We start from the raw sequence: 17,318 nt of genomic DNA on the forward strand, positions 1-17,318 counted from the left end.
CCATACTATCTTCAAATATTACAACCTAAGACAATATTACCAGGTGCAGGGAATAGCCAAAACAGACAAAAAACACCTGATCCCAGATCTTCAGTATCAAGATCATATCTGAATAAGGTCAAATCACATTAACACTTAAGGAGGTGCTCTGAGACACATTTGTATCAAGTCCAGGACACATTCAACAACCCAAACTCCTCCCAGTTCAAATAAAATAACTAAGCTTGCCTGAAGCATCTCCTCCCTTCTATCCAACACCCTATAAACACCATGCCTTTTGCTTGCATGTCATGATTAGTCTTTGCAACCATTTCTACCACTGCCCCATTTCCTCTATTTAATTTGGTTATCTCACTTTGCTGCCTTCCTACAAAAAGCAGAAGCTGCTCAGGCTTAAATTGAACTAGGAAAACAACAGTAATAGTTGCATCACAGCAAGCAGATCTGTATATTTAGAATCACACAGCAATCTGATTTCAGTCAGACTAATCAGAGCCGCATTTAACAGCCACTTGTAAACGCAAGTGGGTACAATTATTTAAGGATACAGTCCAGATTTTAGTCACAAGAAGAGACCGTGTGTTAACTGAGTCAAATCAGTTATTTAATAAATCTTAAATTAACAGTCAACTGCAAACTAATGTAAACAAAAAGAAGCTGTTAAGCATTAGCTTAGTTAGCGTGATTACATTCTGCTCACCACAGAAGACAATTACATTTCTTAGCTAATTAATTGCTTAGCGAGTTTAGCTGCAGAGCCAAAAAATGCCATCCGGCTGATATTTGTGCTACAGACATAACTTTTCATACTAAAGCAAGTAGAGCATCAAGGTTAAACACCACAGCAATGTTTACGTTCCAGCTAACTAAGACTTAAATCACCATTAGATTTAAATGATAGCTTCATATAAGTAACGAGTTTTGGTCACCCTGCTCTCTTGCATTTAACGTAACTAACACTAACCAGCACTTTGGAACCATGTTGGAACAGAGAAACTATATTTTGGATAGATATTATGTAGGATGTGTGTTTAATCACATTTAGCAGACTGGCCCATCCAGGATTGTTTACTGTCTTTTATTTGGAATGACACGAGCAGTTCACTAAAATCTACTAAGGTCATATTATGTCTACACTGTTTTCAGGGCATGTCATCACCAATTAGTGATCTCCTACAGCACCCCCATTATGTAGTCCTCCTAAATGCACCTCAGGGAATGAGCTGTGCTTGGATGTGTGCCAGAAACTGAACACACAGACCAGTAAAACAGTATGAAACATTATTCATGTCAAAGCATGTCATACATTTTTATTTTTAAATACTGTGGTATACTTTATCATCGGTTTCCCTGTAACCTTAATCAAATTGCAAATTGAGTGAGGACAGAGAACCTCTCAACAATTCTGTCCCTCTGAACATTTGGTACTACAGTAATGATCTATAAGGCTACATATCCTCACAGAGCAGTGACACCATTCACCATCTGTCTCCATCTGGCAGGCATCACACAGGAATAAATATTAAAGGCCCCCAGGAGCCTGTTAAGCGGACAGTTAATTGGACAAAATGAAAACAAATAGAGCCTAAGGTCTCATGGGAAAGCATATCATTCATTAATGGGCTGGGTTTCTCCTCAGCCCTTAGATTTGAGCAAGGCCTTGCTGACATGATAATCATAGCTCAAACCACAGCAACTGGCATGTTGGCCTCAAAGTCTTATAATAGCCTCAAAGGCAGCATGAAATAAAAACGGGACATAAATTGTTTGGCCTTACGAACTTGGATATGGGTCAACAATGCAATACCTCATGCTCGTAACTACATAAACATTACTATTGTGTCTGTATATCATCAATATTAATGACTGAGTTATAAGTCGTATGATTAATATACAAGTTTTTTTTTCAAGTAGTTTTTGGGTATTCCCTTTCTTTTTTTTCTCATTTATGCATTCTATATGTAATATGTCTCACATACAGTGTATTAAAAGATGTGTTTGTTCTGGTTAAGGTTTCTTCTTAATGGAAGTACACTTCTCTTGAGCTATGGTTTCATCACCTCGGCTAAGAAGGATCTCATTCTCTCAGCACCTCCACACTTTCTATTTCGGGATGCACACACACACACTAACATAGTATTTTGTCTTTATCTCATGCACATGGTTTCAGAACATGCTGGTGTGACATTTTCTTGTAATAGTGTCAGTAAGTTATGCCATGCATCCGCTTCGGCTGTATTTAAAACCACTTGTCGTGCAGTTTAGCATTTCTTGGTCGTCCCTGCCCCTTTCCTTTGCTTGTATGCAAAAACATGTAGTTGACGATGAGCCTATGCACACCTGCTATCTCTCTTTTTTAACTATGGTATTAAACTCATAATGAAAGGCAACATAGTGTCCTAGAAAACTTGATTAACTGATTGATTTTTGCTTGCTTGTTTGGAGGTATTTTCTACTGCTTTAACTTAAACTTTGGCTGCCTTTTTCTCCAGATCTCACAGCAACACCATAGCAATAGAGCAGTAAATCATCCTATTTGGGTTAGAGTTGGGCTTATAATTGCATGTCGCAGCTACAAATGAAAATGTAGTCTTTGTTTCTGGTACTTGCTGTTTATGGTCTCTGCAAAGACACAATGTGACAAAGTCTGTGAAAACCATTGATGATTTAAGGAGCAACTATCCTTTATCCTATTTTCCATCTAGCATTTGGTATTTTTTTGCACATCACCATAGCTAGAACTAATATTATTTTCCAGTAGTAATGAGACTTAACATAAAATGTCCCTGCAGTTGTGGAAAATAATCCCCAGGAAGTAGAAGTACTAAAACTTGTGAATTTGCACAGGAATTTTCAGCTTTATGGAATGTGTATACTGAGGCATTATAACTAACCCCTCCATGGGAAGGCTGTACTTTAGGCTCACTAGCACTCATTGTGAGTCAGTGATTAAAACTGAGATTTTATGATTTAGCTTTTAGGGTTTAATAAGGAAAATGTTCTAATTGTGAACGAAAGCATGTTTTCTGCTCTATTTTTTTGAATTACGTATAGAAAAACATAATCTTTTGTGCTATCTGTATATTATTACTACTGACCAGCACACAATCTATACAATATAAAGTTCTATGACTATATTATGACTTGAAATAATTTGACACAGTATAGCACATTTAAATTTCTCGAGGCTGCAATGTCCCATATTCTGTGCCACTGCTGTGACGATTTCTTTTCAGTGTCTCTGCTAGTGCTGTCAAATGGAATTATCACTCCTGATACAGTTACACTGACAATGACTTTTATTGCTTTAATTGTCCGATCACTAGGATGACTTTGTAGGTCACCTACATTACACCCAATTTCTTGCTAGCTCTCAAACACTAACAGACCACGTACAGAATGCTACAACATAACATTTTTTACCTTTTCCCTCCCAATCAAACCTAAATTACAGCCACAGCCACCATCTTTCTCCTATTTTTTTTCATATTTTCATGGTTAGGACCTCAAAGGACCAACCCAGAGCAGCTATTAGGCTATTTGGGTGGTGGGTCATTTTCAGATCTGTAGTGACACTGACATGGTGGTGGTGTGTTTGTGTGTGTGCGGGTGGATCAGACACAGCAGTGCTGCTGGAGTTCTTAAACACCTTACTGCTGAAATGAAAATAGAAATATCCAGAAATATCCAGCCAACAGTGTCCTGTTGTAAAGCTGAAGTTTAACAGCTTGATTGCTATATAGACATATAAAACGAATAATACGCACTTTTAAAGGTTTAGTGAAGCTGATGTGATGGACAAAGAGTGTAGAAAAACAAGGAGGTGATTATAATATTGTCACTTGAATGTGACTGAAATACAATTGCTCTGTGGGATGGAACATACATATTTGCTTGTGTTATTAGTTTTTTTGTTGTTTTGGTTGTACTGGGAGTTTCGTTTGTCGGATGAATCTAGGAGAAACTAATGTGTTTACTGATATAATGTGGCTCATAAACTGATTTGCATGACCCGATTTCTACCTGTTTTATTGTGTTTTTAATGGGTTTACACTTGCATTTTAAAGTGACTTTGCCCTTTCCAAATATAATCCTGATCCTCAAAACATGTGAATTGACCATGTGTAAACAGGGCCAAAGTGGACTAAAGGTACTCCAGGAGATAAAGCACATCTTGTTACCTCTTGTCCATTGAAAGAAATGGTAGAAATCTATTACTAAATAATAATAAACCTCATAAATCATATTATGGCACCCAGATATAAAATTTTCTCCATTTGCCCGTCGCAAAGTCAAGGTCACTTGAGCCACCTGTTTGACCTAGACATACACAGACATGCTGAGACTCACAGCTTCTGGAAACATAAATAGCATAGCTAAACATACCTTTTAGTCTCTTATCGCCCCATAAAAGTAAAACACAGACTTTAGGCCGTCTATAAGAGTATGAATGTATGGTATAAAATAACTGTTTTTTTTTTTAAATGTAAAAATACATTTTAAAAAAATCACTACTCTAAGATTTTGTAACTTGTAGAGACCTGGTTTTAACAGTTTTGATGTTAGATCTACTTGTGATATAAAAAGCACAATTACATTTTCATTAGCAGCTGACAGCCAGACTGCAATTAACACTTCTAATTCTGACAGAATATAAATGCTGAGCTGTTCTCGAGAGTAGGCGTGGAAATTGTCCCCGCTAACCTCTGCTTGTTCCCTATTCACTACACTCAATCAACACTACACATGTGTGTGAGCAGAAAAACTGTTATCAGTGTTAAACAAACTCAGATAGTGTTTTGTTGTGTCCACTTTGGCTTAAATTGACACCATGGATACGAATTTAACACTATACACTGATATATATAAATTCTCTCTGAAGAACCATCTGGTGGATTGTTATTTCTGTAACTGAAATGTGTTGGGGTCTTTACTAAAGTCTTTCCTAAAACTGTACTGTGTACCTAGTTGAGAACCATCTAGGAGTTTTATTTTTTACCATTGTGTTCCTTTAAAACAGGATGTTTTACTGTGTAGTGACAAGAACAACCCATTAATCAAAGCTATTGCTAATTTGGATGACTCAAAGATAGATTAGATGGTATCACAGCCTCATAAATCTGGACTTTTAAGTAAGCACTATTTTAAGAAACAACAACCATCATCGAATGGCTGGCAACCCAGCAGAATTCCTGTTGGGAACTTTGTTTGGCTTGGTTTTGAGAACACACATACACACAAACCCACACGCTTGCAGATAGATAATCCCCGGCTATTCATTTTATTATATCCCTGTATAAACAGACTGCACTAATATCCATCTATGTTAGACTCTATCAGGGTTTTAATATTAAGCCAGAGGATCATTATTATCTCCCTGGTATACATGCCATTTCAGAGATGATTATAAACCATTTGGAACCATTGGGTTCCGAACATGGATTGTCAGGTCTTTTAATAAAACCTACTTCATTCTTATCTTTGATAGTGTTTAACAGTGTTACCTGATACAATATACTTGAGGCAAGATAACAATCACCTGATGGATACATTTTATGACGTGGCTTATATTTAGGGTCAGTCAACATACTTGAACTCCAGTTCCCCTCTCATTTATGTCCTGAATTTATGGGTTTGACCGTGGAGTGTATGTAACTGTTTTATTGAGTTTGTGCTTAGCCGTTTGAAATGGCTGCCCTCTTACCCCATTGGTGTATTTTAAGTGGGCAGCATACCATTATAGAGTGGCTCTGCAGATAAACATAAGAGACAGTATGTTCTTCATTGCTGTAACTTATATTTAGATAATTCCAGAGTTGCATATAACCCTTAATTTAACATTAGCTTTTGTCGTGGATGCATCCTGGCTTTCAGATATAGTCATTTATTCATTTAGCAAATCGTTTAAAACATGAGCTTTTTAAGTAAAATAGTGTACTATATGGTTTTCTCTACCTTTAGAGCCTAAAGTTCCCTTTGTTCTTTTAAATATATTAGCTGGATGTCATAAGCCATATAATTTTATTTTTAAGGAGCCAGTAGGCTATTTAGATATTCATTGTAGATGCCCCACTGAGACACAAGTAACATTTAAATAACATTCAAGGGCATGTCTGTTAAATGCAACTTAAATATTAGTTGAATGTAAATGATCATTTATAGAACATTTACTTTCACTGTTGGCTGGATATTTCTGGATATTTCTATTTTCAGTCCAGCAGTGAGGTGTTTAAAAACTCCAGCAGCACTGCTGTGTCTGATCCACCCGTACAAACACAAACACACCACCACCATGTCAGTGTCACTACAGATCTGAGAATGACCCACCACCCAAATAGCCTAATAGTTGCTCTGGGTTGATCCTTTGAGGTCCTAACCATGAAAATATGAAAAAAATAGGAGAAAGGTGGTGGCTGTGGCTGAAATTTAGGTTCGATTGGGAGGAAAAAGGTAAAAATTCTGTACGTGGTCTATTAGTGTTTGAGAGCTAGCAAGAAATTGGGTGTAATGTAGGTGACCTACATGTTATCCCAGTGATCAGACAATTAAAGCAATAAAAGTCATTGTCAGTGTAAGTACTGTATCAGATACTATATATAAGAAAACCTGATAGGTGATGAGATTATGTTCTACCAATCAAAAATTGTTAGCTGGTTTTAATTTCAACATTACAGTCCAATAATTGACATTTCTCTTAATTTAAAATCATGTTATGGTATAAATATTTTTGATAGCATATCTGTAAGCTATAAATACATCTAGAGAAAACTATATTTGAGACAACTACAAAAAAACCCCACCAATGGTCAGGGTGTATCTATTCACATGTGCCTCTTTCACGTATGGATTTCATTCTCGGCTGGCTGGTTAGGTGTCGAGGAATTTTGAGCATAATTTGACACCTAGACTGTGTCCATTAAAGCATCTTTCTAATCCTCCCGACAGAAAGAAGTGCAAGATGTTTGGCAAACACCAGGGTGACATCACTGGCTGAAAAGGCAATGGTTGCTGTGCAAAAACGGCAGAAGAGGGCTTTTGTTAGTGCCAGGGATGAAGGTGGAGAGTAGGGAAAGGACAGCAGAGCTCTTTCATCCAACTTCATAGAAAGAGGTCACAACCAGTCTGATACTGGAACTGTCTTTCAGTTTATCACTATTCACCATTGTTAATTTAGGACATAACCTGTCCTAATTCATAAATTGTAGATATTATAGCTGTTATACAAAAACCCTGTATACCCATTATTGCAGTTCTCTACTTTTGGCATTATTTGAATTGTGTTAAAAATAAATGGACCTTATCCTGTAAAGTTGCTATTTTGGGGAAAGATACACTTTAGCACATCACTGACGATATGCTACCCTGTGATTTTTTTTTATTAACCAATAACTCACGCTACACCTAAATGTAACCAAATCATACCTTACCTGAACCTAAAAAAACAGCATAAATGTGAGTGTAGTAAAACTGTTTTCTTAATTCATCTGTGGGTACATGTCAGGCAACTTTGTGTGTATTTAGCGAATAGCAGCACAAGAAGATGTAGTGCCAGTCATAAAATACAAATACAAATGAATGAAATTTCATAAAGCACACTTTTTGTCATATATGTATAATTTATCAGACATTTTATAAGGCTCTGTAACAATAATTAGCAATAATAAACATAAAGTTTTGCCATTATTAATTCATGACATAACAGTAACACTATAACAGTCCCATTTTATATAAAATGGCAAAAAAGTATCAGTAACAATATGTAACAGCAGTTTAAGTACTGGTTATGTAATCACATTTAGATTTCCATTACAACAATACAGTTTGTGAAATGCATTTTAATATGTGATAAACTGCTGAGATACACTTGTTTATTTTTATGCTATTTACAAGTTAAGATGTATTACGTAATTGCATATTTACAGAATCTGTATCCTGTATAACCGTAACCAGTAGTTTACATGTAACTGCACTTATTATAAAAATTGAACTAATTTTGTGCACATTAAATTTATTGTCTTAGGGGCTCTGAGTGGTCCAGCGGGCTAAGTGTGGGCCAGCACTGTTCAACAATCCTGTTCATGTAGCTCACCATCGGCTACCAGAGCCCTGGACGAGCACAATTGGCCTTGCTCTCTCTGGGTGGGTAGATGGCATTCTTTCCCCACATCACTCACACAGTGGCTGATTAAAATGTGTCGGAGGAGGCATGTGCTAGTCTGCACCCTCCTGGTGTTGGGGCAACACAAGTGATAGGGGGAGTCCTAATGAGTGGGTTAGGTAATTAGCTGTGTAAGTTGGGGAGAAAATGGGAAAAAAATGAAATATAAAAAAATTATAAAAATATTATCTTAAATGGAAGTTAAATAATAAGCTTAAGGTATTAAAGCTTAAAGTTGTAATACTAATACACAAAAACAATAATTCTATCAGTCAACCAATTAACAAACAATTAAGAAAATGGCTACAGATCACAGTTTCCTTAAAACAAAAATACATTTTTCAAACCTAAAAGACTAGAATGGTCTACTTTGGACGCCAATATCAATAAATATATTAACGGCAAACCTAACCACTGTCAAACACACAAACACACAATAAAAAAACAATACATGAAGAACGAGACAAGACCTTATACACGACAAACAGGTAAATACAATTACACAACCAAACAAAGGACACATTCAAACACAAATAACATTCTTAGATTGTTCCTCACCACAATAGCAGAAACAAACAAACAAATAAAAAAAAATCCAAATCATAAATAAGAAAAAAAAATTGTGTCTTACCAGTTAGGGGCATCAGGTCTGGCTAGCAGTGCCAGCTGATTAAGTTGTTTGTTTGTGTTGTTAGTGATAGTGTTTTCCACTCCATCCTGGGTGCTAAGTGTCTTATTGCCTTTAATCATTTCTTCTGCCCTGGAACATCAACAGGACGATCGTACATAAGGAGCCAGAGTAGCTACTCGCTCCTTTCTCTCTTCTTTTTTTCTCTTTCTCAACACAGATTTAACTGAAGTCTTTTAGAATTACTCCGAGGTAGAAACAGCCAAAGTAGATTTTTTCAAAAATACTAAACGTACCACAAAAAGTCCTCAGAATTACAATAGAAGTAACAGTAGCTCACATATTACAGGAAAAGTCCACTAGCGAGCATATTTATTTCCACCAAGCACATAATAATTTTATATTTTAATAAGTAATTACATGTGACACACATACTGCTCCTTATTGCTAGGTCAACATGTATAAATCTTGGGGATTTAATTCCCCATAAATGATCCAGAAGTCATTTAGATCCTTAACTTACAAAGTGTTGCCATTATTCCACAGCTAGTCATGGAAGAATATGTATATCTCTGAGAGTTCAGCTGCAGAAAATGTAAGACTTGTTCCACGACTTCCCATCAGTAATCCTGTTAGACAAGTTCCTCATCTTCACTCTGTCCTGAGGGACAGAGACTCAAGTACAGTGTTGGATAGGAAAAGTTGAAGAAGTTGAAGCCCCCCCACCCTCCCACACACATAGCTCTGACACCCAGAGCAGCCAGCTGGTAGAGCCAAGTGTCACATGCCAGTCTGCAGGGAAAGACCAAAGGGAATAAGAGAGAGAGAGAGAGAGAGAGAGAGAGGGAGGAAGGCAGAAAGAGATAGGGGGAGGGGTTAGAAACTGAGAAGGAGACATGTGCATGGTACATCATGAGGGGAGGTAGCAGAATGAAGCTTCCACTCTCTTTGTCTCATGCTCATGTCCAGACTTCATTGTAGATCTTAGATTCGTGTCACTGCTGCTTGTTTTGATATAAATTGGTCCTGTCGTGGACAGATTGCAAATTTTCATGTACACAGCAAATTTGCCTGTATTGAATCAACACTTAAGCCCTATCCGGACACGATTAGTTTCTCAGGGGGACGTCTGTGAAAAAGTCAGAAAACTCTTGCATCCGGACTGCAATTGAAAAAACACCAGTGAGTTTTTTGTCTTTCTCGTTTACATGACATCACGTTCAGTAGCTCTTCCATTTCCACTTGCTGTTGTGTTTATGTGGATCTCCATGGAAATGCGCACCCAAAGCGTAATTAAGGTGCGCGGCAGTGGACAAATAGCTATTTTATTAAACGTGAGGTGATGAAACTCAGAGATGTGTGTCCGGATGGGACTAAAATTACCGGAGGACCACAGAGTTCAGCGAAAAACAGTAGGTAATTCAGCCTGTAATTTTCTTAGAGGACGTCTGAGAAAAACACATACATACGTTCCAAAAGAGAAAATGACCCCAGGACCCACTGAGAAACTAATCCCATCCTGTTAGGGCTTTAGTGTAACATTAACACAGAGAGTGTATGTTTTTTACATTAATCATGTTCCTTTTTCACTACAAGTAAAACAGATAATTTGCTGTTTATATATTTTTAATTATATTACATGTACATTTATGCAGCCAAACAGATAAAGCTGTGTTTTTGTTTCTGTTTTATTTCCAATGATTCCAGTCCGGACCCATCGTGACTCTGACGACTTATTGTTAAACAAAGACGAAGCAGATTGAAAAATAGGTGGCATTTCTTCTGTACCCTTATGGTTGATTTATGTAAATATATACAAAATACTTGTTTTGATTGACTGGTCTGTACTGTCTGGGCTGAACAGTATGTAATTTGCTTAGTTGGTAATTTCATTGTAAATCAGTTGGGCTAAGCTCAACTGCTGTGAACAATTTTTTTATTATTATTTTCCATGAACTGGTTTTATGTTTAAAAGCTATAAACATTTATTACATATAATTTACTTCATACACAAGTGTTATGAAAACTTGAGAAAAATGTAATTTTAGGATTAATCTGTGATATCGGTGGGTCAGTTGCCCAGACAGGGATCAAGTCTAGATGTGGACTATATTTTATCTTTTAATAGGAGATCTCCATTTATGGGGACAAGACATTCTTTTTATCTGTATTCCATTCTATTGACAGCACTCTTCTTGACATCTACAGTATTATTGTAATGACAGTATTGTTGTAGTTTTCTCACACCAATAAAATAAAAGCATACAGGATGAATGCTTGGGCCATTCTAAAAAAAATATATAGTGCAATCAGAGCTGTTTAGATTTTTGATGTCAACAAGAGGATGAATGGTTCCATTCTTGAGTCTTGGATCATCTCAAGGTTTCTTACTTTTGTTCATGTATTTGTATTGTATTTATTTATTTGAATTGGTATGATATGTTGTTATGAAGCCAGAGAAGAAAAACCTCAGTGGAAATCACAACTAACTGTGATCATACTAAAGTAAAAAACCTAATGAGTATGTGCTTGGCATAATTATGCTTGACTTGCTCACTCAGGGCTTAGATCCAAATATTCAAAAAATAGGATTAAATGTTTGCTGCATTAGTATTAGTATTGTGGACCGTAGAGTCCAATTCCAAGTCCAATTCCCCTTTGGACTCTTAACCAGAATGTCCTGTGGTAAAGCCTGTGTAAACTTCTGCAGGCAGTGTTGGAATGCACTTGAATCCTCAGTGAATAGTCCAGCTGTCATCCAGGGCTCAAGGGATGAAATGCCCCAATCATTCTTCTACCGCTACCCGCAGCTCTCACTGAAAAAAAAACTTTCTAGAAGAAGATAATTTATTGTCCCTGCATTGTCTTAAATTATCAGCATACTCTATTATCCATTGCACTTGCATTAACTATTCATTTGTTTGCTTAAATATTTATATAGTTTAATATTCAATGTTGTCTTTAATTTTTTTCTGAGACATTACGCTGATTTGCGTCTGAAGCAAGTTAAAAGAAAATGTATATAATGATTGACTTTCAAAATGTTATATAGTACAAATGTACAATATAGTCTTTAAAAGAAAGTAGTAAAAGAAAATCAATTAAATGTCTAAATATGTATTTTACAGTAATCAGCTATGCTTTATTCTCAGAATCTGTAGATATGCATATTTCACCTTTATTATCCAACATTACATCTTATTTGAACCTTGTATAAACCCTCTAATAAAGTCAAACTCAAGCTTTCTAATGCAAGATAAGCTGGTACCGGAAAAACAACCATGGCATGTCTGAAATAAAATATCACCTTCTTTGATGTTTACAGTTGTAGGGTATTACATCTGATTTGCAGCGCTCAGCCATGTGGGAGAATGAGCTCAGAGAAGAGGACCGTTCTTATTTTGGTTGCTATTTACTGTCCTTGCCAAGCTGTTCCACAAGGGACAAGCTTAGCACCTTGTTCCAGGAAGGTTAGAGCAGGACCCTGGAAACCCTACTAAAACTTTGGGTTTAATTTAATTATAAACTCAGTTCACAATCCTGTTGCTTACCATTTCAATCAATTGAATAGAAAATAAATGGTTAATTTATTTATAAATCAATACAGAAAAAAAATGTGTTTAATACAGTAATAAAAGCTTTGATGGGCTTACAAATTAATTTAAAACTTAACGGCCTTTAGTAATTTACTGTATGTACATTTGTATGGGGGTCAGTAAGGGGCACATTCTGTGTCAGTGCAAAGGGGAGAATAGACTTCTATTAATGCACAGGCCTCCAGCTTAACAAAATAAAATGTTAAATTCGCATGTATACTTTTGTTACGAAAGTGAGGAGGGATGGACTTAAGTGCAGAAATAAAATAATTTTATTTAAATAAACAAACTAAAACAAACAAACAAACAAAATAAATAAACCAAATATACACTGAATACAAAACTACAGAAGACCTAAACTAGAAAACAGGAATCTAACAAACAGCATGAGACATGAAACAAACCTGACCACAGACAGCAAACAAACCAACAAAAGACTAGACCCAGAAGGCTTGAAACAAAGGGGCTATATACACAGGAGGGAACAGGAAACTGGAAACACCTGAGGATCAATCAAGAGGGGGCGGGGTTACAAATAACTGATGACAGGGTGGGGCTAGGGCGGAGACAGGACCAAAAACACAACAGAAGCACATGGCTGGGAAACACATGACAGGTAAACAGAGGGGAGGAGTACAAGAGACCAAATGAGGGAGAAACACAAGACAGACATGGGCTAACATGTGACAACTTTAGTGCCTGTATGTTTTTACTGACACCTAAAGATCATACAACATATTACAAGAAACAGTTGTTCACTTTTCTTTAAAGAAGAAAAGAAAAATAGACATGTTTATGACTACAAATGATGTAATGAAGGGTGAATAAACCAGAGAGCACACAAACAAGGAAAGAAAGCAAATTCAAAAAGCAATAAATGGAGACTACAGCAGGTAACAGCAGACCATTTGATTAAAATGACTGTTTGATACACATTAAGCATAAAGCAGAGCACACAACGTATTCTAATAAAGCCCTAAATGAGTCCGCTGCTGGTGCCAACCATACACTTGAAGATTTTGAAAATACTTTTTTAAAGACATATAATATAAATTTGTCATGAGAATCTTGCAGGACCAGTATTGCATTTATTATTTTCATTTTTAGACAGTTTGAGGATAAATTTGAAAATAATAAAATGTGTGTAAAATATTTGGTATAGAAATCTGGTATAGTAATGCAAAATGTATTTTTATTCCAATTTATTCCAATTCATTCCCATTAGAAGTCAACAGGAGATTTTGATTGATAGTATACTTTTGGTTATGCACACCCAGATAACAAGGACAGATTGATCTCCGGTTGTTAAGTGTTCAGGTCATGCTTATCCTACCTATTCATTCACCAGGTTCCAATACTGATGCAGATATTATAAATAAAGGATAACATCAATAGAAAGCAAATAAAAAAGGAATAATCAAATGTTCTCATTTTGCCATATGGTGCCCCCTCTATTAATTATGTCACTTTTTTTTTCAAAGCCATCTGATGTCTGTCTTTATATCAAATCCTTATCCCTGGTCAGTAAAACTGGTCTAACGCCCAGGGTAACTGCTAAAACACAAAAAATTCCTCCGGCCAAAGAAAACACGTTTTGAATTGCTTACAAGAGAAGAGTTTAACCATAGTTGATGGATACTTGTATGTTTACTGCTGACATGACAGCTAAATAAATGTCAAATACAAAAAGATAATATTAGTTTAAACATGGATGTGTGGGATATGTTATTACAGATTGTCATGTTTTATTTCTATCCTGTGGTCAAACTTCATCTGCCTATGACATTCAGCAGTCAAATGATCACCTGCACTTACACAAATGATTTTCTAAAACAAATATATGCCTAACACTTCATTTTCTTCTTTTTCTTCTTCATCTTATTATTATTATTATTATTATTATTATTATTATTATTATTATTATTATTATTATTATTATTATTATTATTATTATTATTGATAGTAGTAGTAGTAGTAGTAGAAGAAGTAGTAGCAGTAATTTCTGAATCTTTTCTGTGATTTTTATGTATCATACTAAAATTAAGATTTTCTAATCTCTCTCTAACAAAATTAAATGAGCTGTCTTTGCTACTATGCCTAAATTTCATATACAATATAAGTAACCACAGACATTAGACATGAAATGAGGTACATCATGTTCTTTCCACCAGCCAGTAACTCCAATAACCCTTCTGGAACTACAGCTCTTTTCTACATAAATGACAATTAATGTGTAAATATTTTCATGGTTGTGACATTAGACACTTTTTTCCCTCAAAAGCTAGTTTAGGGATATTATAAATGTTAATTGCTAAAAATTATTGACTGTAAATTTGAAAAATATAAAAATGTAGCATTCTATTGCTGTGCACTGTCCCTTTAAGAACTAACACCTTGAGTAGAGACACATAATTTGTATGCTGTTGGCACAAATGTGTCTGTGTTTATATACAACATTTTTTCTGTTCTATGCTCTAATCTGATCCCCAAGATTCACCTGACAGGTAATATCAATGACATATATAAGAGATATCTGAATTTTTTCACTGCACGACATATAATTTAATTGACTAGGCAAACTCATTTGAAGGATGTGGACCCTAACTATGCTATTATATTAATATGATAATAATAATATTTTTTCGACAAATGTTTATTAAAATCAAATATGTTGTAAGTACTTTGATTACTAAGTCATTTTTCCTTAAATTAAATGTTAAATCTACTAGTACATGTTCTAGTAATGTATTATGAAAATACATCTGTGGCACTATTATATTGTGCTATTGTTTATATTAATACATCCAGTGTTCTGTAATTATATGCTTGTTCCATGTTACCAGTGAAAGTGCTGGTGTATGTTAAGTGAACATTAAGCCATTTACTTGTTTTCATGCTCTTTTAAACAGTGACTAAAATACAAATCTGCAAGTTATAATATGCTTGCTTACAGTTTTACACTGACAGTGTAGTATGGGAGTGAGGCACAGCACCACACACAAAAAAGCAGGACATGTACTAGAACAATTTACAATTATTTATTCATTCAAAAGAAATTTTCTTTATTTATATTGTTATATAGATTTTTTCTTTAAACAACATTTTATGTTATGTAAATATGCATGACATTTCACTCATTTTCCATATGGAAAATTCCTGAAATTGACATTGACATTTACCTGCAAATATCAATGTATATTGTACAAAAACTTATTTAATACACAAAAATATCTGCTGTACTTTAACTTTTAACTTTAACTAAGCATGTTTTACATGAGAAATGTGTTACACATTTTTCACTTTTATTGAATGATTAATAGCATCTTATTTAACAGGCCATTTATTTAATGTGGTTGATCAGTATCTATTTCTACTTAATTTTTTTGTTATTTATTTTACAGTAAAATCCAACCTGCAAACATGGATTTCACTTTAGACAACACCTCCATCTCATTCAACTATTCCAACTTCACTTTTGGGTCAAGTATCAACACAGTTTCAATATGTTCAGATTTCTACCTTATTGCTACCATCACAATGTTTGTTGTCGTCCTCCCATTTAACATCTGGGCTCTTTTGCTAAGCAGGAGGAAACAGACTATGAATAGACGCTCTGCATCCTCTGACATACTGACTCTTAACCTGTTTAACGCATGTGTTATTCAAGGCATTGTCTCCTTTATTTATTTTATCCACCTTAACTATCCAATCCGACTCGATTCTTCAACCTTTATTTTCTTTGATCACACCGGTTTCATTGCTCAGGCTCAGTTTCACAGCTGGATCTGTATTGAACACTGTCTGGCTGTGGTTTTTCCCATCTTCTATCTGAAGCTCAAGCAGTTCAGGTACAGGTTGGTGTGGGTGAGTTTCACTTGGATTTCATCTGTGATATATGGAGTAATTGTATCTCAGAAATTAAATATCCCTAAATGGTTATATTCAGTGCCTTACAGTCTAATGTTGTTAGTGATAATTATTTGTAATCTGGCAACTCTAGCAGCGCTAAGGCAGCCTAGTCCATGTGATAGAGAAAGACGAGAGATGCACCTTCTGAAAGTGAAAGCTTTCAAGATCATTTCCTTTACTCTTTTTACATTAGTCATTAGTTACTACCCATACATCTTTGTGTTACTTCTACACCACAACATGTCTGATAAAAGTGTATGTATAGCCAATGCAATTTCTTTTTTGCTGTTTTTGCCTGGATGCCTCATCCATTCACTGATTTATCTCTCAAAGTTCAACAAAACATGCAACTCATTAATCTAAAAACATTACTGAAAGACTGACTAAAATCAGTTGTATTATGTGATAAACTGTTTGTACAATTGGACCAACATTTTTAAAACATGTATTTAAGTCTTTATTAGGGAGAAGTCCCTTATGATACATTTTTTGAAAAACAAAAATAAAAAATAGAAAAAAAATTACTTCTGTTTTAACATATGATTGCAGTCTGTCATTGCAAACCATGAACTGTAATTTTACAATATATAATTTAAATATGTTATTACAGATATGAAAAAATGCTTTATGTGTGTTGGTTTAAAAGTGTTTAATATTGGTATACTATGTAAACTAAAGTTTAAGAGAACTTTGTCCGTAATTTGTGCAACCCCCAAATCAAAAAAAGGTTGGCACAAAGAAAAAAAACTTTATATTTACATTTACATAGAATTTATTTAATTGCAGACAGTATGAAAACAGGGTATTTCATGTTGTGTCTGATTAATTGTATTTAATTTGCTAATTTTCATCTTTTTCTGCACTCCTGCAACACATTCCATAAAAAGTTGGAACCACATTCTACCACATTCTTTGTAATGTTACCATTCCTTTTCACAAGACATGGTTTTGGCATCTGTTGCACACTCAATTATTTTGTTCATGCTAACAAAAAATTAAAAATAAAAAGCTTTGTTTTGTATGTTAT

At 35.1% G+C, this 17,318-nt stretch overlaps 1 protein-coding gene across 2 annotated transcripts in view; it reads right to left on the minus strand.

Moving 5' to 3' along the window:
- The window catches only part of znf638 (zinc finger protein 638), a 32,329-nt gene extending 22,843 nt beyond the window's left edge, over nucleotides 1-9,486 (minus strand). Inside the window, exon 1 of one of the 2 annotated variants that reach the window (XM_049481914.1) lies at nucleotides 8,790-9,486. In XM_049481914.1, the coding sequence (XP_049337871.1) occupies nucleotides 8,790-8,908 (119 nt within the window). In that variant the 5' untranslated portion in view covers nucleotides 8,909-9,486. The remainder of the gene's footprint in view (nucleotides 1-8,789) is intronic. The other variant, XM_007248019.4, reaches the window with a different exon arrangement.
- Nucleotides 9,487-17,318: the final 7,832 nt, after the last annotated feature.

The sequence above is a fragment of the Astyanax mexicanus genome, chromosome 8, assembly GCF_023375975.1.
Source record: "Astyanax mexicanus isolate ESR-SI-001 chromosome 8, AstMex3_surface, whole genome shotgun sequence".
In the NCBI taxonomy this organism is placed as follows: Eukaryota; Metazoa; Chordata; class Actinopteri; order Characiformes; family Acestrorhamphidae; genus Astyanax; species Astyanax mexicanus.